At 38.3% G+C, this 21,444-nt stretch overlaps 1 protein-coding gene and 1 long non-coding RNA gene across 2 annotated transcripts; one reads left to right on the forward strand and one right to left on the reverse strand.

Moving 5' to 3' along the window:
• Positions 1–283: 283 nt before the first annotated feature.
• On the reverse strand, positions 284–2,365 carry LOC149674115 (uncharacterized). The gene is made up of 3 exons (XR_016366740.1): positions 2,044–2,365; positions 683–749; positions 284–299 (listed from the first exon to the last, which is right to left on the reverse strand). It is a non-coding gene; the product is annotated as an uncharacterized LOC149674115 (long non-coding RNA).
• A 5,063-nt stretch (positions 2,366–7,428) lies between these two features.
• Positions 7,429–11,927, forward strand: LOC149674116 (uncharacterized). Its single transcript, XM_089838631.1, has 4 exons — positions 7,429–8,327; positions 8,405–8,951; positions 9,024–10,760; positions 11,793–11,927. The coding sequence occupies exons 1-4, from the start codon at positions 7,429–7,431 to the stop codon at positions 11,925–11,927; spliced, it is 3,318 nt and encodes a 1,105-aa protein (XP_089694757.1).
• The last annotated feature ends 9,517 nt before the right edge of the window (positions 11,928–21,444 follow it).

The raw sequence follows: 21,444 nt of genomic DNA on the forward strand, positions 1-21,444 counted from the left end.
TAATCTGGGTAAAAACCCCTCCTGAAACCCTTATAAATGCCATTTGGGCTATTTATTTATTTTTTTAATTTGAGAATGTTATTCTGTATGTTATAAATACCTTAATGACTTCATTAAAAACTTGAATAGCGAGGAGTGGCAACTTGTCATCAAAGGCTTCCGTTAAACCTTTTAGCAGCCACGTTTTTAAGACTTTGAAGTTGGCGTCTCGATAAGTAACATTTAAAAATTGTTCCAAAAATTGTTCCAAAAACGTACGACTTTTTTTTATTTAAGATGCACAGAAGGAACTCGCGTGTCTGCAAAATAATTAGAAATACAACAGTATTTCCTAAATTGCTCCTTCTAGGGTACCAATTATTAACAACATAAGTTCATAAGTTATGTTCATTCCATAAGTTTGTAACTGGCTACAAACTGGAGCTTGTCATGAAATGACGTAGGTGATAGATTCAGGGTAAAGCGACGCCTAGTGACGGGCTGTCAAATGCTTAGCACAGACAAAATAATAAATAAATTAACCACCGAGTGTAGTTAATCAATTCTCTCGAATTAGCTCCAGCTGTGAGTGTCTCTGTAGCATTACGAACTTGTTTTGTATAGGAAGTGTAATACTTTGGGAACATATCTTATAAACTTACTGTTGAACACCCTCCCTTTAGCATTCTGTAATTAAACTTACAGCAGTTGCATTGCAATCTGATTCATCGAGCTTCGCTGTTAAACTGAATATTTTATCCAATGAGAAACTATAAAATTCAAATTTGTAATTAGCATTAACCAGGCTTTTAAGGGGAATTTGACGAAATGGCCAGACAACCATTTTCGTAATTGATTTAAACTATTAAAATCACACAAGAAAACTTGAAAAATGCATCCGTTAATTATGTATAAAATTTATTAAGTTTAAGACGTGTTAAAGCAAATTTTGGCTGTGGTTTAGTTTAAACAAATGCGACTAGATGCTACCATAGTCAAGGGGTGGAGTTAACTGGCTCGCTATGGTTAGGAAAGGATAGTTTTAGCTCCGCCCTCGACATTAACGAGTTTTGATTGGTTCCTGCCTTTGGCATGTAGAAGATTAGTTAACGTGTTACGGTTAAGACTATTTAACAATAAACAGAGATGGACTACAATGGAGAACACTCTTATTAAGCTTATATGATACTTCTTTGAGCTTGTTAGCTATAAAACATTCGAAAACCTATGCAATATACAAAATTTACCTTAAACCCCCCCCCCAAAAGTCAAAAACCCCCCTATGTGTTTAAATAAAAAAATTGAAACCTTCCCCTTGTTTGTTTCATATTGAAACTTTTTCGACTCAAAGCATAGCCATAATATAAGGCTTATGAGTGGAATAGTTTCGGGGCTCTGCCGCTAGGGGCGACGACAGGCGATGCCATTAGAAGAACCTGGGTTTTACCTTATAATTTTTCCAGGACATCTGTGCTTAATGGTCCTGGGTTACGGGCGCCAAAGGAGGGGACATTTGCTTAAAGCCTAACGCGCATTATTGATTACAAGTAGTTGAGAGTTCTGTAGAATTCTCTTTCAGGGTTCGTACGAAATTTTGACATTGAAAATCCCTGATTTTTCCAGCTTATCCCTGACCATTTTAAGTATGTGTTTACCAGAGCCCACTTCATCACACCTGCCTCATATTGCTCGAAGCATGGTTTGATATACCGAATGAAATCCCTGACTTTTTAGGAAAACATTTTAAACTTTCCCAGGCTCCGTACGAATCCTGTCTTTATAAAGAATAAATTTATCTTATGTTTTGGGTCATTTACAATAAAGGCTAAAGGGAAACTAGATTTGCCACATTAGTGGTGAAAAAGAATTCTATATAGCCATATGAGAGCATCCTGACGTCAGCATGATGTGATTGGGACTAAGGAACTTTTAATAAGTTAACAATCTTGCAAATAAATTAAATATTTTGTATTACTAATCTACTAGCTGTTCCATTTAAATAGTAATAGCAAAAATGGCCAGCACATTTCATAGTTAATCATATATACTTTAAGTTATACTCACACTTTTTCATCAATTCCATTCCTTAACTCGTTATTTTCAAGGAAATATTTACAGAAAAACAAACGAGCTTCCTTAATCTCAGCATTCCTGACGCCAATTGTTTTTTCCAGCAAAGTTAAACTTGTTTGAAAGAATTCACTTTTTATCGGCAAAGCCCGCGATATGAACAAAATACCACAAAACTTGTTGTAGTAGAGTAAGTGAAAAGTTTAAACTGTCACGTGGTAATAGTAATACCATAAGATATGTTCCATAAGTATGACCAGAAGTAAGATAAGGGACTAGAAGTATCGAGGTGACCAAATGGTTCACTCGGCGAAAGTGAATATTCTTGATAACACACCAAGTTGGCCCTCTGGTAGCGGTTTCGGAATTTTCCCTCTTCAAAACGTGAGACGCTCGCGCGGCGGAAGACGGCCGAACTAGATTCAAGCACCCGCGTCCGTGTCCGTGTCCGTGTTCGTGTTCCGCGGCTTAAGGTTGAGGGGAAGGGGGTAGGAAATTTTGTTGAAACTCGACCCAATAGACCTAAAAATAAAATAAACAAGCTGGCCATATATATACGCCCGTTAAGGGGCAAATTGAAAATGAAGCAAGCGCCATCTAGTGAACAGAAGTACAAACTCAAAGGTGACATTTTTTCATTGGATGAAAACATTCTGACACTAAAATTCTGCCTCTGCGCATTTCTAAGCGAACCAATAAGATCACCCCTCATTCGTGAAAGCCCGGTTTGGAAACTCGTATGGCCGTTGTAAATTTTGAATGAATTTATTTTTAGGTGTATTTCTTTTCTCTCTAATGTAGGCGCTATGAAAGCGGCATAAAATCCTCAAATTTGTTCATTAGTGCTATTACCAATGCTACTTTAGCAATTTACTTCTAGTCCCTTATCTTACTTCTGGTATGACACTACCTATACTTCGTAATGCTACTGAGAGACTTAGAGATATGTCAGATCTTTCAATAAACCATCCAGATGTGGCATTGGCTTTCAAGAATGGAAAGTTTACAGTAAAGAAATCAAAACGCTCATTTTCTACCATTTCAATTGACCATGCTCACGAACAGATGAATGCATGTATAAAAGGAGACGGTGGCGCTGTCGGCTTAACCGAAAACCCATCAGCACTACGCAGATGGATGATAGCTGGTCCCGAAATCTCTCGCTTGATAAACGAGTTTGAAGATTCTCAAGAAGCGTCGAGCACATTTCAAAACTTTAAACATCATGAACAAACTTTCAGCATTCAAGATTCATTTGAAACGGACGTAAGATCTCTAACTGACGCCTTTGAAGAATTCGGAAACCCATTTGAAGAAGACAGTAAAGATTTGCTTGTACTAGATACTAAAGTAATTGCACCGGATTCAGTAGCGGAAACCATTCGCAATGCTGAACGAATAGGACAAGAACAATTTAAATCTTTTATTAAAGATCGACTTGTTGATAGAGTCAAACCTACTGACGATGTTTTGCCTCGAAACAAGCTCACTCTGTTTTCGACCCCTATTGCTAAAGGTCAGGGAAAAGTCAAGTCAAAACTAGCATCGATCAAAAGTGATTTAGGACTATTCTCGCGATTATACGTTGCTTGCCAATCTCGACAAGGAGATATTGAAGAGTTCTTCGCCCACGAAAACCAATCATATCCACCGTCAATATCGGAAAACGGGAGCTTGCGGCATGGAACAAAGTCGGATCTTTTATTATGCATGGAGGACTACTATACTTCTGGAGCAGGTCGTCCATTAAGCACATGCTCAATATTAGACGGGCCAGTGATTGTTCAGATGCTTCAACCAGGCGCTGCAAAAACATTTAAAGAGTATGCTAATTCTGTTTTTATACCATACCTGAAAGAGCAAGTTCAGAATGCTTGTCGTTTGGATATTGTATTTGACATATATTTACCTAAAAGTCTAAAAGCTTCAACTAGAGGAAAACGTGGCTCTGGAGTAAGAGCACGAGTTGCAGATTCTTCCCCAATACCACGAAACTGGCAAACATTTCTTCGGGTCGATGAAAACAAATCAGAACTTTTTAAATATTTGTCTAATTCTGCTTTAGAAGCATTTAAAATGGATGATAAAGAATTTGTGGTTACCAATGGTTCAGACATCTTCTCTGTTCCTTTTAGAGAAGATAAACTCTCACTAGAGCCTTGCAACCACGAAGAGGCAGATACACGTGTTTTGATTCATGCAGCTGATGCTTGTGAAAAGGGTCATCTCAATATTCAAATCCGAACAGTTGATACTGATGTTGTAGTTCTCTCAATTATGGCATTCACAAAGCTAAAGCTAGACGAGCTATGGATTGCATTTGGAACTGGAAAGGGATTTCGATACCTTCCTGTCCACGAAATATCGATATCTATAGGACCGCAAAAGTCGTTGGCTTTGCCACTGTTTCACGCGTTGACTGGATGCGACACAGTCTCATCATTTGCAAATCATGGAAAGAAAACTGCGTGGAAAATCTGGCGTTCATTTCCAGAATTAACGGAAGCGCTAATAAACATATCACCAACGAATACCAATATCACAGACTTGCAAATGTCAATAATAGAAAGGTTTGTTATCCTAATGTATGACAGAACGAGTACATGCACCAACATTAACGAAGCCAGAAGGGTAATATTTTCAAGGCACTGCAATTCACTAGAAAATATCCCACCTACGAAAGCGGCTTTGGAACAGCACGTCAAGAGAGCAATTTACCAGGGTGCTATTTGCTGGGGACAGACGCTCAACCCAATAATGGATCTGCCACGTCCGGAAGATTGGGGATGGCGATTACTTGATAGCTCATACGAACCTTATTGGACATCATTACCAGAAGCATCAAAAATCTGCCATGAATTAATTCACTGTGGCTGTAAAAAAGGATGTGGCACTCTCAGATGTAAGTGCAGAGCTTCTGACTTATCATGTACAGCCTCTTGCGAGTGTGATGGAAAATGTGATGGAAATTAAAATTCATTTTGTAAAACACACTTTCCATTAATTAATTACTATCGAATTAAAGCTTAATTAACTGAAACAATTTTTGATCCAATTTCATTATCATAATTTTGTCTCTCAACGATTTCGAAGTGGGCCTGAGAATAGAATAAGGGAAAATAATACACTATATTAAATTTTGATTTGCTAATTTTCATAATTTAAATTATCATTCGAAACCGAAGAAACCGAGCTTTCTAATGCCTCATAAGTACGTTTTATATCTTAAACGGTCATTGTAATAATTTAAATATCGGTGTAAAATTTAAAAAAATTAAATATATAAATTTGATTAAGTTGATATGGGTATATTAAGTTAGATTACATTAAATACTTTCGTTTGCTTTAAAAATGAAGAATATCTAACGATAACTTTCAGAGATATAGCCAATTTAAACTATACGCACATTCATCGCCATTTTTTCAAGATGGCCGCCGTCTTAACAACAATTTAAAACGCCTCCTTTAAAAAAATAACCCTTCGCCATGTGTATAAGCTACCCTGAAAGTTTAATACTTCAATCATAAAACGCATGATTTTATTGCTATGCCGCCTAACTATTAGACGCGGATGACATCGAGGACCAATGTGCGATATTGGACTTAAAAGAAAACAGTTTAAATTCCTTAAACGACAAAATCGCGGAGTGTCTAGATCCGGAAAAACATGACTTAAAAAAGGAAAATGATAAGGTGGAAGAATACAAAACCGCGATTCAACTCATCAAAACGCAAGTAAAAAAGAAAATTAAAACGGGCGGGAATCACTTTGGATGTCAACAATGGACACGAAGCCTCGTCAGCCAGCTCAACGGCCTAAAATCAAGAATTCGCCGCTAATCTACTTCAGCAAGTGGCCAACGACTCCAGGCTGCCGCCGCTCATCATCAACAAATTCTCCGGTGATTTCACCGAATGGACCGGGTTCTGGAGCCAGTTCTCAACCACCGTGGATAGCAAGGCAGGTCTCTCAAAGGTACAAAAATTTTGCTATTGAAGTCTTATCTAGTAGGCGAAGCCCTACAAACGATTAAAGGGTTAAACTCTTCGGAAAAGAACTATGATTCGGCTGTAGTATTATTACGTAATAGATATGGCAAGGAAGACGTAATCTCGAATATCCATATGCAAAAATTAAATAATTTAAATCCTGTACGTAGTTCAAACGATTTACGTGCTTAACGAGAATTTTACAATGCATGCGAAATTAATGTTAGATGTTTAGGAGCTCTAGGCTATGATACAATGGAAAATGGAGCATTTTTATGCCCAAAATTAATTGGGTGTTTACCCCGAGATATAAGATTAGAATACACTACAAAGCGCGGCAGCTCCGCTGAATGGGACCTACACGCTTTAATTGATTTCTTAAAAGGGGAAGTACAGAGTAGGGAAACGTGTGACCAATTTGGCGATATGCATAATCAAAGTGGTTATCAAAAAAGTGAAAATAATACGGAAGAAAGATTTAAATTTAAACCCCCACGTCATGAGTTCAATCGTCGCATTGACCAAAATCGCCAAAATGTCCAAAACCGTCGTTTTGAAAACAAAAACCAATTTCGAAATTCCTCCGCGGCCGTGTTAAATACCTCAGTTAGAACACGTAACGTTTTTTGTATTTTCTGCAAATCCACGTGCCATCCTACTACCAACTGCGCTAATTTCACGCTGGACCAAAAGAAAAGGATGATAACCGATATATGCACGCGATTCGGGCACCAAACGAGCGAATGTCCCTCACACTATAATAGCTGCCGAATTTGCGCGGGAAAACACAATGCCGCCCTCTGCGAAAGAAATGAAGTTAACAAGAAAACTATCAAGAAAAATGAAAAAAGAGAAGCAGATAAAACAGAAGTTACGGTAAACTCGGTAACATGCGAAAAAGGAAAAATGGTCTTGCTCCAAACAGCGCAAGCGCTAACAAAAAACCCTCAAACCCAAACGGAAACCGTGGTCAGGTGTTTGATGGATCAAGGTAGTCAAGCCAGCTTTGTCACTGAAGATATCGCTAAAAAATTAAACCTGCCGGTAGTTGGCGAATCTACCGTGGAAATTAACAACTTTGGCAATCAAGAGCCCACTACGGCCACGAGAAATATCGTTAAGCTAACCTTGGAAAATGCTTACAAAACCGGCGACGCTGTGGAAATTCTTGCCTTGGAAGTACCATACATCTGTGAAGACTTCCAGTTATCCAGATGCGAAAATATCAAAGAACAAATGAGAATCAAGAATCTGCCACTCGCGGCACTAGGTATTCTAATTGGAGGAGACACCTATTGGGAGTTTGTAACCGGCAAAATTGAGAGATTTTAAAAATCTTTGGTTGCCGTGGAAACCACGCTTGGTTGGGCTATTGGAGGTCCCGCGAACATGGGAAATCTAGCAGTGGGAAGCTACGCTGTCCGAGTTATGAATGTCAGCATAACCGAAAAAGAAATATCAAAAAGAATGGAATCATTTTGGTCGTTGGATATAATGGGTGTGAAAGAAAATGAAGAAATTGATCCCACCGGGACGGAGATCTTCGAAAATTTCCAGAAGGAAATAAAGTTTGAAGATCAGCGATACCAGGTTAATTTCCCCTGGATCACTAGTAAAAGCAGCCTGCCGGATAATCTAGGCGTGGCGACCAAAAGAATGGAGTACCTCGTCAAAAAGTTCAACCGAGACCCCCAGTTTTACGAAAGAAACAAAGAGGTCGTGGAAAACCAGCTTAACTTGGGAATTGTCGAAGAAGTAGATAAACCCGAAGATAAACCAGAGGGAACGTGTTACCTCCCGCACCAGGGTGTAACCAGGCCAGATAGCACGACCACCAAGTTTAGAGTAGTGATGGACGGTTCCTCCCATATACAAGGAGCTCCCTCTCTAAACGATTGCTTGCATAGCGGCCCTAATCTGAATCCGGATTTACTACTCTTAATTCTCAAGTTTCGTAGCTATAGAATTGCCGTCACTGGAGATATAGAAAAGGCCTTTCTCCAGGTCGGTTTAGCTAAAGAAGATCGCGATTCCGTTCGTTTCCTATGGACAATAGAAGAGGAGAGCGGAAAAGTAAATGAAAAAAAGTTCAGGGTTCTACGAATGACTCGGGTTTCCTTTGGAATCACTTCCAGTCCTTTTCTTTTGGCTGCGACTATAAAGACTCACGTACAAAACTATGTCGAAAAATATCCCGACACGTGTGAAGCTCTGAGCCAGGATCTTTATGTAGACGACCTAACTAGTGGTAAAGATGACGTACAAGGCGCTTGGAACCTAGTTAAGCAGTCATCAGAAATTCTTAAAGATGCAAACATGACACTAAGAAAATGGAATACTAACACCTAAGAAAAATTTGGAAAAGAGAAAAGGAAGACGCTAATTCCACCGTTAAATTCGAGGACAGTTTAGAACCTAAAACACAAAAAATATTAGGCCTAATCTGGGATCCGAAATCGGACCAACTCTCTATAGAATTAAAAGAAATTCTAATAGCAATCAAAGCTAATCAAAATACCAAGCGATACGTGTTAAGCATAGTATCCAAGTTCGTTTTTCAAGAACTATGGAAGAAAAAGATATCATTGGACGAACTCTTACCAGAAGACTTGGGCATTGAATTTCAACAATGGCTAAAAGAAATACATGAACTCGAAGAAATAAAAATTCCCAGATGCTACTACGAAGTTAGCAAAGAAGAAAGCTTGGAAAAAGAAATACATTGCTTTACCGACGCTAGCAAAAAAGCTTACGCGGCTGTACTATACTTGAGAACCGTACACAAAGACGGGAAAATTAGCGTGTCCTTCGTCACGGCGAAAACGAGGGTCGTTCCATTAACAAAGAAGGCGGAAAAGGAGTTATCGATAGCGCGATTGGAACTTATGGGATGTTTGCTAGGCGTCAAACTAGTAAACAACGTAAAAACTATCTTTAAAGAAGAAATAAAAATAAATATGTGGACGGATTCCACCATCGCAAAGGCCTGGATTAAAGGATCCACAAAAATATGGAAACCATTTGTGCAAAATCGCATTGTGGACATTCAAAAATTAATTAGACCAGAAAGTTGGAACTACTGTCCGGGAAAACAAAACCCCGCTGACCTACCTACTAGAGGGTCCACTCCACGGGAATTGACGGAAAACAAGGTGTGGTTCGAGGGACCGTCTTGGCTTTCAAAAGAAAAATCTGAATGGCCCACTGTACCATTCCCAGAAGTAAATTACCAAGAAGTAGATGAGGAAAGAAGGAAAGTGGTTCTAGCTGTGAAAATTGAAGAACCTGTTGGAATTCAACGAGTCGTAGACTTAAATAAATACAGCAATCTCAACAAAGCGCTGAGAATAATAGCCTACCTATACCGCATGGCTAAGAAAGCTAAAAATAAAGAAATGATGACGGGCCCAATTTCAACCGAAGAATTACTCAACGCCGAAAATAAATTGATTAAAGACGTCCAAAAAGAAGACTATTGTAACGAAATTAACGAGCTCATAGAAAAACGAGACATTCCGAAAACATCTCCCATTCTAACACTTAAACCAATGCTAAATCAAGATGGCCTTTTGTGCGTTGGCGGCCGCCTAGAAGAGTCGGACTTCAGTTTTGAATCAAAGCATCCAGTTATTTTAAATAAAAACCAAGAGCTTTCACGAAAATTAATGCAAAGATCTCACGAGGAATTTCTTCACTCTGGTATACAAGCTACCGCTTCACAAGCAAGAGAAAAATACTGGGTGATTGCCGGACGTCAATTAGCCAGAACTATTGTCAGAAATTGCACCAAATGCAAAAGGTACGCGGCTAAGCCAGCCACTGCCCCTACTGGACTACTACCAAAAGACCGAATTACGCAATCGGAACCTTTCGCTGTTGTTGGAGTAGACTTCGCGGGCCCACTTCTAGTAAAAATGGGAAATACCACAGAGAAGGCATATATCTGCCTGTACACCTGCGCTACAACAAGAGCGTTACACCTGGAATTAGTTCCATCCCTAAGTACCTACGAATTCCTGATGGCATTGAGAAGAGCTATTTCTAGACGAGGTGTACCATCCATTATCTATTCTGATAATGCCAAGACCTTTAAACGCGCAAAATCAGATTTAGATATCATGTGGGACAAAATTAATGACGATCAACTTAAGCAATTTTTTGCGAACAAAAGAATTCAGTGGAAGTCAATAGTGGAAAAAGCCCCTTGGGCTGGTGGATTTTACGAAAGAATGGTAAAAACGACGAAGCTTATACTGAGAAAAGTACTGGGAAAGGCAGCCCTTACGTACCAAGAGACGGAAACCGTACTTCTTGAAACCGAAGGCGTAATAAACTCGAGGCCCGTGACATACCTTTATAATGACGCAAACGAGCCCGAGCCTCTGTCGCCCTCACAATTTCTTATTGGAAAAAGAATAAGTTGCCTGCCACCACAACTACCACCTACAGCGCAGCTCCCCTCAAGTCAAACGGACTTTGCTAGAAGATTAAAGCACAGAAACGCGTTAATGGAAAGGCTATGGAAAAGATGGCGACAGGAATATCTTTTGGAACTCAGAAACGCTCACCACATCTATCTAGCTAAAAACAAAGAAAAAGTCAAAATAGGCGACGTCATGCTTGTGCATGAAGAAAAAATTCCCAAACATATGTGGAAATTAGGAGTAGTGACGGAAGTCATGTTAGGAAGAGATGGGGAAATAAGAGCTTGTTGGGTTAAAGTAGGAAACAATATCATTAGAAGGCCCATTCAGCTGCTGTACGCCTTAGAAATAAATAGGTTTGATTAAAAAAAAATAATAGAAAAATAATTAAAAATTTCTGTAACTTTAAAATTTTGAATGTTCAATATCATGTAATCATTGTAAAAAAAAAAAATTTTGAATCTGTATTGTAATACATACGTATTACCCGGGGGAGTGTAAATACTTCCATTAAATTTATATCAAATTCCCACTATTAAAATTAAAATTACAAATAAAAATACTCAAATAAAAGCGTAAAATCCCCCCCCCTTTTGTTAAAAAAAATATATATATAAGACCCCAAAACTGGTACCCTCTTGGACAAAATCGTTAAAAAAGAAATAAAAAACAGGTATACCTACGTCACTGGGTTTCAACAAAAATTTCCGTGGCTCAGGCCAAAATTTACCCCCTTCTTTTTTATTTGTATGCACTAAGACCTCTCTGCTAAGACCACCCCTAAGAAAAAATTTGTAAAACCGAAGCCAGAGAGTGGTGGAGGTTAAAGAAACCCCTTATCTCACCTTTTCTATCACAAAAAATAAACTGTTCAAAACCACTGGTTTTCGAAAGAAAATCTTTGGCTTGAGACTCTCTCTCCTGACTCGAAAGGGAAGGGTCATCCAAAAATAAAGAAAATGTTAAAAACTTAAAATATCAGCGGAAATAATGTCATTCCACCTAAACTAAAAGAAATAAAAGATAGAAAAATAAGTAGTAAGCTTTTTCAGTCGGGCGATCTACTAAGAATTAAAGTCTCTCCCAAGAGTACAAAATAAATAGAAAAAATATAAAATCGGCGATAATTAAAAAATCGGATTATACTAGCAAATCAGAAAAATCGCAAAAATAAAATAAACAAAAAACTGCAGGGTATCTTCAGAGGGCAACTAATGGAAAGTAGTTAATAAAAAATTGGGAAGGCATTTACTTCATAGTACCACTAGTTTAATTTATCGTTAATTCGTTTAGATAGTTTACTGAATAGAATTGCACTTAATTCTGTAGTACGTTGCTCCTGTTGGGAGTTTTGGAAGTTGGAGTGGTTATTTAAATGAATATGGTATTCAAAATCCTCGGGTTAAAGTTAAATTCCGAGCGGGTAAATTAGTTGATTGGAATATCCGAGGAAGTTGGGGGTAATATCCGAGGGAGTTGAAGGGAATAACCGAGGGAGTTGAAGGGAATATCCGAGGGAATTGAAGGGAATAACCGAGGGAGTTGAAGGGAATAACCGAGGGAGTTGAAGGGAATAACCGAGGGAGTTGAAGGGAATAACCGAGGGAGTTGAAGGGAATAACCGAGGGAGTTGAAGGGAATAACCGAGGGAGTTGAAGGGAATAACCGAGGGAGTTGAAGGGAATAACCGAGGGAGTTGAAGGGAATAACCGAGGGAGTTGAAGGGAATATCCGAGGGAGTTGAAGGGAATATCCGAGGGAGTTGAAGGGAATATCCGAGGGAGTTGAAGGGAATATCCGAGGGAGTTGAAGGGAATAACCGAGGGAGTTGAAGGGAATATCCGAGGGAGTTGATGGGAATAACCGAGGGAGTTGAAGGGAATAACCGAGGGAGTTGAAGGGAATATCCGAGGGAGTTGAAGGGAATATCCGAGGGAGTTGAAGGGAATATCCGAGGGAGTTGAAGGGAATATCCAAGGGAGTTGAAGGGAATATCCGAGGGAGTTGAAGGGAATATCCGAGGGAGTTGAAGGGAATAACCGAGGGAGTTGAAGGGAATATCCGAGGGAGTTGAAGGGAATAACCGAGGGAGTTGATGGGAATAACCGAGGGAGTTGAAGGGAATAACCGAGGGAGTTGAAGGGAATAACCGAGGGAGTTGAAGGGAATAACCGAGGGAGTTGAAGGGAATAACTGAGGGAGTTGAAGGGAATATACCAGAGAGTTGAAGGGAATATACCAGAGAGTTGAAGGGAATATCCGAGGGAGTTGAAGGGAGTATCCAAGGGAGCTAAAAGGAATACCCGCAAGAATTGAAGGGAATTTCCGAAGTCAATTACATACATTAATTTCTAATGATATTCTTAAGAACCTTAAGGACTTATCTCTTAAGACAATTGCATACAATATTTTCTAGTGATTTTCTCAAACATTTTATCATGAATTTTTTTCTTTTCAATGAAGAACGTACTTTAATTTTCAAATAATACTCTCATTAATAATGTATTATATGCGGTCTTTTCGAATACAAAAGGGGGCTGTTATCCCCTTTCTTATATTTGATAAAGGGGTTCGTTTCCTCTTTAAGCACAGTCACAATTATTGAACTGTGTATATCAGTACTTGTGGGGAAGATTTTAGAAGTGTTGGTTGAGTTGCTATTTAGTTGACAACATTATGAAAACTTGATGTGTTTGAAACCTTTTGAAAGGATAATTCTCGGAAATTAAAAAAGAAAGAGTCATTTGATTAAATTTACACGATATCCCTCAAAATAATAAATGCATGATAAAATGTTTAAGGAAAATGGAATTGTTGTTGAAAAATCTAAGATAAGTAATTTTTTATTTCAATTAATTTATAGGAAACTAATCCATTAGCAGTAAAATCAGGTGATTGAATTAAATTCTAAAGAGTAGTAAAATATGGATTGGCTTTATAATTCAATAGAAATAAAATAATATCCGCGCTTCAGACAACTGGAAAAACTCTTATCGTTTTGTTTTTAAGGCTTGGGCAAACCAATTTTTAGACCTGTGCACAAAAATATTTTTTAGACCTGTGCCCAAAAAGATTCCGCAGACGTGTTTACAGATTCCTTTAACTTAAGAAATACCGAAGACATGTGCACCAACACATGCCAAAGTTGTACATACACATGTCATAGAGTTGTGCACCAACACATGTCATAGAGTTGTGCACAAACACATGTCATAGAGTTGTGCACCAACGCATGTCATAGAGTTGTGCACCAACGCATTTCATAGAGTTGTGTACCAACGCATGTCATAGAGTTGTGCACCAACGCATGTCATAGAGTTGTGCAAAACCTCATGTCATAGAGTTGTGCACCAACTCATGTCATATAGTTATGCATCAACTCATGTCATTTAGTTGTGCACCAACTCATGTCATTTAGTTGTGCACCAACTCATATCATATAATTGTGCACCGACACATGTCATATAATTGTGCACCGACACGTGTAGAGTTGTGCACCGACACGTGTAGAGTTGTGCACCGACACGTGTAGAGTTGTGCACCGACACGTGTAGAGTTGTGCACCGACACGTGTAGAGTTGTGCACCGACACGTGTAGAGTTGTGAACCGACACGTGTAGAGTTGTGCACCGACACGTGTAGAGTTGTGCACCGACACGTGTAGAGTTGTGCACCGATGGGTAATATAGCTTAATTACCAGTGTTCGGTAATCTACCTTAATTACCAGTGTTCGGTAATCTACCTTAATTACCAGTGTTCGGTAATCTACCTTAATTAGCTGTAATAGCTAAGCTAGCTTAATTAGCTGTAATCGCTTATCTAGCTTAATTAGCTGTAATCGCTAATCTGGCTTAATTAGCTGTAATCGCTTATCTGGCCTAATTCGCTGTAATCGCTAATCTCGCTTAACTAGCTGTAATCGCTAAACTAGCTTAATTAGCTGTTATCGCTAATCTAGCTTAATTAGCTGCTATCGCTAATCTAGCTAAATTAGGTGTAATCGCTAATATAGCTTAATTACCTGTAATCGTTAATCTAGCTTAATTAGTCATAGACTTTTGCACTAACAGAATTCAGAGATTCATAGACTTGGGCAAAGCTTTTTCTTAAATAAATTAGATTTGAAACGAGCTTATGGACTCGCTAACTATTCATAATATTTTAACTTCAATAGAGCATTTCATCCATTAAACTTGAAATAGAATCACACCAAATCTTATATTCAACCACTAAACGCTAATAAAGGCGAGTTTCGAATGTGTTGTCAATTTGTAATAAAACAGTGAATCATTGAAAAAATCGCAAATCGAGGTATTTTTGAAAAATTTAAACACAACATACTTAAGCTTAATTTTTGTGAATAAAAAGTAGAAAAGGGCCTAATATAAAGATCATACGTTCATTTAAAAGCATTTTCAATCCTAAGAAATGTATAGTTTTTGTAGTATACGTACCACAATTTGGCCTTATTTTTAAAAAAATCCCATGTTATTTCTATGGGAATTTTCCAGTTTTTTGCCAAAAAGGCTGATTAATTTTATGTAAATGAAAACCACCCTTAGCAACTTTATTTTTTATAAAATAAACTATTAGATGAATCTCTTTGAAATTTTAACCACATATTCAGGACCCGGATTTTAGTTCTGTGGAAATTTTTCAAAACAGTTTACAGAACACAAAGAAAGTTAGAGCCAATCAAATAACCTTCCTTATACATTAGAGGCAGTATGAAGTCTTATCTAAGAGAGCTACCGCTCTCCTAGAATAATCTTCTTACCTCCAAACAAGATTTGGTTGGGTTAGGTTAGGTTTGGTTAGTTTAGGTTTGTTTTGAATGGGTTGGGCTAGGTTAGGTTTGGTTAAGTAAGGTATGGTTTGGTTAAATTTGGCTGGTTAAAAAATACTGAAGTGATGATATTTTTTAAATTGACACTTTCGTGCCCAGAGACCCAATTGTTTCGGGACCAATTTGTCTCGAGAACAAAGTGTCCCGAGACTCATTTCCCCAAAACCAAAGTGTCCCGAGACCCATTTGCTCCAAGACCCAATTGTCTCGATACCCTTTTCCCCCCAAGACCCAATTGTCTCGAGACCCAATTGTCCTGAGAACATTGTGTCCCTAGACCAATTTGTATCGGAACCCATTTGTCCCAAGACCAAATCGGCGAGACCAAATTGTCGCGTACCGGTTGTCTAAAGACATTTGAACAAGGTAACTAGTTTGATGAAAAGACAGAAATAGCAAAAGAAGGATAATCGAGATTTACGAGCAACTCGTTAAGTGTCAACGCGTAAAAGTGGAGAAAAAGCATTTCGCTACTTCGGCCCAAATTTATACTGTTTTCAAGCTAAGATGATCTTATAGCGGGCCATTTGGGTTTAAAATGAACTTGGGAGGAATTTATGAGAAGATTCTTTGGGCCCGAGTATCTAAATATGTATTTTCCAGCGCCGACTCTCAAAGCCAAATAGGCAGTCTTAAAAAACCGAGGGGAGTCCTCAAATCAATTCCACTGCTGTACGCACCGTTTCAACGAATTGGAGTTGATTATTTCGGCCCGTAAGTAGTGGTATCAGAGGGCGGAAACCGGTATACTGTATCATAAATGGATCATATCACAGCACCCTAGAAGTACTGGACGTATAACATCGCTGTGCATCAGCATTGTTTCCCAGCACTGAAGGGAAAAGGGTATAAGCGAACTAAACCAAAGGACTGACTTTGGTGCGAAAGAAATTTTTAAAAAGCGGGGCAAGCAAACAGAAGTGGTACCCAATGAGGAAAGGTTTGAGAGAGTGAGCGCGGAAGGAAACAAGTTGTACCATACATAGTGTTGGGTTGATATAATAATAGAAATCCACTTTATTTGTCCGATTTAAAAAAACTGGTGGTCTATAGGTATTTCGTGCAATTTTTAAACGCTTGAGTTGAAAAGGAAACTATTATGAATTCAAAGGATCAAAATAGCCTTCATCATGCTAGGAAATTTTTAAGGCATTCCTGATACAGCACTTAGTTTCCAACGATTTAAAGGTTTTAGCGGGGATAGTTGGACCGATTTATTACTAGTTAGAAATTTGTTTTCCTTTTTTCATTACTTTAACGTTTTCCTTTTGTATAAGATGCTGGTCAATATTTTTCAGTTTTACAAAACGTTTTAGTCGTTTACGGTTAAGTGCTTTTAGTATCACATAAATCGTGTTCAGATGTGTGTTTCATTTGGGCGTGCGACGACTGTATTTAGTTACATTGATCCTAAGCGTTTTTCCTAATTAGCAAAGAAACATAAGCCATACTAAATAAAAACTATATCGCGATTTCAAGCTTCACACTAATCACGACACTGATGGCGGTCTGACAGCCATTACTATAAACCGGAACTTCCGTAGGTTAACGTAACTCCAGATCCGGGTTAACAGGCAAACTATACTTGTAAAACTGAGCTATAGATGGCGGGCTTGGATGTTTTGAAAGAAAACGCTGTTATTAAAGCATAACCTACGTCAGAGAGTATATACTGCCGTATACGCCAGTAAATATACGCCAGTTCGCTGACGTATATTCACTGGCGTGTACGGCAGTGGGTGTGGCGAATGGGAGGGGGGTTCATTATTCCCCCTAGGCGGTGGCAGTCTGCAGGCAGGGGAGGGGCGCATTGCTATGGGGGGGTGAAATTGATAACGTCACGTATCACGTGATGGTGTTGGTGGGAATTTTGAACTTATTTTATAGTGTATTGGTATGACGTCACGTAATTTATTGGTGTTGAAGGCGCACAGTGTCCATAGTGATATTATTTCGGTGTATTTTTAGGATATTGTGTCTATTTAAGATATAACTTACGGGTAATTCTATAGGTTCATTAGGCCCTTGCTACACCCAACCTTCCCGTAATGTTATTCTTTGTTTGATTTTGAGGTCTCTGCATGTATGCTTATGCTTATGTTATCCTAAAGAACTAGTTTTGATTGAGATAAGGTTTACGTAGTTTAGTGAAAATTAAGCTACGGCTCGGTTCTACGGTGCTCATGTTTTGTATTGTTATTATTTGGTGTATCTTTAGGGTATTGTGTTCATTTAGGGCATGATTTATATAGGTTCAGTAGGCCCTTTCTACACATACCCTTCTAGTACTGTTATTCTTTGTATGATTTCGAGGTCCCTCCATGTATGCTTATGTCATACTAAAGAACTAGTTTTAATTGAAATATGTTTACATTGCAAAATACATTTACAGATTTAGCTACGACGCGGTACTACAGTAGGGTGTTATAGTTCGTAAACGAAATACAGGGTTAGAACAATAGTACATTTTAATACCATAAACGTGGTATTACGGGAGTTTTTGCACAGTTCAGTAGTTGATTAGAAGCTAAAATGAATCAGTACTGCTAAAACATCATAAATAAAATTACACTAGTTTTAATACGAATTTGGAAAATAAGTACAATTACTTGAGTTAAAATGCGAAATTTTCTAAAAATCTCAGAACATAAGGATTACATAGAAGACATGGTAAATAAACACAATACTAGTTATTAAATTAAAAATTCTCATAGGATTGACTGAACGATATCTTTTTTCATACGCGCTAAAATATTGATATACAGTTAAAATGCGCAATCACTACTAAAAAAACAACAAAAAATATTGACATATACCTTCATAGAAAATAGAACAATATTACTACACGAGAGATTATTAAGTACATATATACCCATGTACCTTCATAGAAAATATAGAAATACTACATTTCACGATGATTAAGCAAATGTATTGACATAAACATGTACCTACAATACTCGTAAAAAACTACAATGGTTATTATATGATTTTAGTACAAATATTAGGCTAGTTATTAAACTAAAATGTTCACAGGATTGACGAAGAAATATATTTTTTCATACACGATTAATTACTGATATACGATTAAGGATAAAAATATGGAAATATTACTAAAAAACGTTACTATAATTATCATCAAAAAATAAAAATTACACTTATACAATAAGTATACTAATTTTTAAACTAAAGTGCTAACATATACTAATTAAAAAAACTTACTAAATGCAAAAATATTACCAAAAATGATGCGTATTCTTTAAAATATTGTTACATGTTAATAGTTGAAATACGTTAATATTACTATAAATAATACTTGAGATACTAATTAAAAGCAGCTATCGAAATATACACAAGTAACTTATGTGGAAAATGTCAAAGATTCTAGTTAATATAACCGTAGGGGGTAGTTTTATAGTCAGATATTATTCTAACTTTATCCACTACGACCTGATATGTTTTGCTCTGATCGATAGTGATCAGAGTGTGATCTTGCAGACGTCTGATTTGTGGGCCAATAGGCACTTGAACCGAGTTCAGTAGAGGTTCACCTTCATTGTTTACTCCCAGTAGTTTCTTCATAGTTTCAAAATTTATATAATTTTCAGTAGAGGCGTTTAAATAAAAGCCTTTAACTTTGATAATGTTAGTTTTTTTGCCCGTTTTAGGGTCGAGAATGTCCATAGAATAGTTCTTGGGTCCAGCACTCCCCCATTCACAAATATAGGCATCCTGTCCATAAGATTCTAATTCATTTTTGAGCTCCCCTAAATAATCGCCAGTGGGTAGCAAATGAGTGCCATCTGGTGAGAGGTACACTAAACTATCCGTGTCATAATAAAAACAAAGGTCACCGACCTTTTCAAGATGTTTTAGTAAATGTAATCGTAATGTCATACAAAACCAGCTCTGGCATGACATGGATGGCCAGAGACAGACAAAACAGTTAGTCAATGGTCCCTGCAGGTCTCGTGCTAGAGACCTAATTTCGCTCAGCAGATGGGATATTAGGCTGGCCACCGGTCTTCTGACCGGACACTGTCGGCTAAATAGGCACCTCCATCTGATGGGTCTTGCTGACGACCCCCTCTGCAGGTCGTGCCAGGAGAAGGAAGAAACATCCGCTCACGTACTTTGCGAGTGCGACTTCTTCGCCTCGCTTAGACTAGAACATTTTGATTCACACACTGTGGAGCCCTCGCGGGTCTCCTCTTTTACGGTGGAGCGAATTCTTCGCTACGCTGCGGCTACGGGCCTATTCAAGGCCTGATTTTGAGGTTGCACAATATGCCTTTGGCATCGGTGCTAGGGCGTGAGCCCCGCCTCATCAACAATAATAATAATAATAAATGTAATCGTGCCATAGCTGTTGTGAAACAAGCGATAACTACGTTTGTGTGTTTGTGTACGATCTCATTTTCGAGAATGTGTTCGTATTTTAGTAGTACTGTGTTTTCGTTGATTGTTAGTAGACTTTTAACCTCTATATCCGGATTTAGTATTAATCCGTATAATCGGCAAGCATCTTTGATTATTTCGGTAGAGGTGTGTCTTGTTTTTTGGCCGAATTTACCCCAAAAAGAGTTGAGCATAAGTTTGCTAAGGCATCTCAGGCCTTCATTTTTCTCTACTTTAGTGATATCTAGTTCGACGCCCTCTTCGTCTTTGAAACTTTTGACATAGTTCTCCTTATCTTCTTGAGTCTGACAATCCGGCGGGAAGCCGCTAGCTTGGGTTTTATACTCTAAAAAGGTATTAACGTAATCTTTAAACAGTCCTCCCTGTTTTGTTTTGGGATCGTACTGTGTGACTTTGTATGACCAAGCCTCGTACATTCGTGTGATTGTGTAACCATTCTCTACTGCATGACGTAACTCGTCGACTACCCATGTGCCTCGTAATTCTCTTTTTTCAGGAGTATGTTCGCAATCACCTTGAAACTGGGTTTTACAACAGGTGTAGCATAATGGAAATGTTAATTTTCCATTAATACGAGCAGGCAAGACAGGATGAATTAGGTTTGGCGCCGGTAAGACGTCACATTTAAGAAGTCCATCAAACGAAAATACATCAGGAAAATTGTCTAGTATGATTTCGGGATGTCCTATAGGTATCTTGGTGGTTTTGTTAATGAAAGGGTATAAACTCGTGAAATCGACGTAATGAATACGCTCTGATCCTGTTGTTTTATGGTATAATTTTGTAGCGCAACATCTTCCTCCGAAGAATGCCTCGCGAGGGTCCAATCTTTTTACTATTTTAGGCTTAATGTCATGACATTTTAAAAACTCTATTATTTCTGGTTTATTTGCTTTTTCATTCTGCCATTCGCACTCCCATTTGATATTTACTTTATAATTGAGGGATTCTAATTTAGCTAACAAATGAATGCTACTAAAATATCTAGAGTTCAAAGTCTGAGCAGGGTCTCCATGCAAAGCCTTGTTTCTGTTTAAAGGAAAGTGTATTTTGCACCCATGATAGAAACACCCCCAGTATTCGAATATTTCCTGGTTGATTTCGCAAAAACCGTCTACTTTAAGTTTTTGGATTCTGGTTTCTTTACCTCGAAAGGAGGATTGGAACAGCACGGATCATTCCGTTTATTTTAGTTAAATCGACATTACGGCCTTGAAGAAGGGGGAATAGCTCAGTGGTAGAGCATTGGACTGCAGAACCGGAGGTCTTTGGTTCAAACCCGAGTTCCCCCTGGTACAACACGGATCATTCCGTTTATTTTAGATAAATCGACATTACGGCTGGGAACAAGGAGGGATAGCTCGCATTCGACTTCAGATCGAGAGGTCCTTGGTTCAAACCCGAAATCCCCCTGCAACAGCACGGATCATTCCGTTTATTTTAGTTAAATTGACATAACAGTTATAAACAAGGGGGAATAGCTCAGTGGTAGAGCATTCGACTGCAGACCGAGAGAGAGGTCCTTGGTTCAAACCCGAGTTCCCCCTGTAACAGCACGGATCATTCCGTTTATTTTAGTTTAATCGACATAACAGTTATAAACAAGGGGGAATAGCTCAGCCACCTGACTTTTCCTGACACACCTTCGTTTGTATACATTCTACGTCAAAGAAAATATACATAAGGTTAGGCTGATTGGGTCTAGGCTTCTTAACAGA

The sequence above is a fragment of the Phalangium opilio genome, unplaced genomic scaffold (assembly GCF_054372755.1).
Source record: "Phalangium opilio isolate 3A_F unplaced genomic scaffold, DU_Popi_V2 ptg000046l_1, whole genome shotgun sequence".
In the NCBI taxonomy this organism is placed as follows: domain Eukaryota; kingdom Metazoa; phylum Arthropoda; class Arachnida; order Opiliones; family Phalangiidae; genus Phalangium; species Phalangium opilio.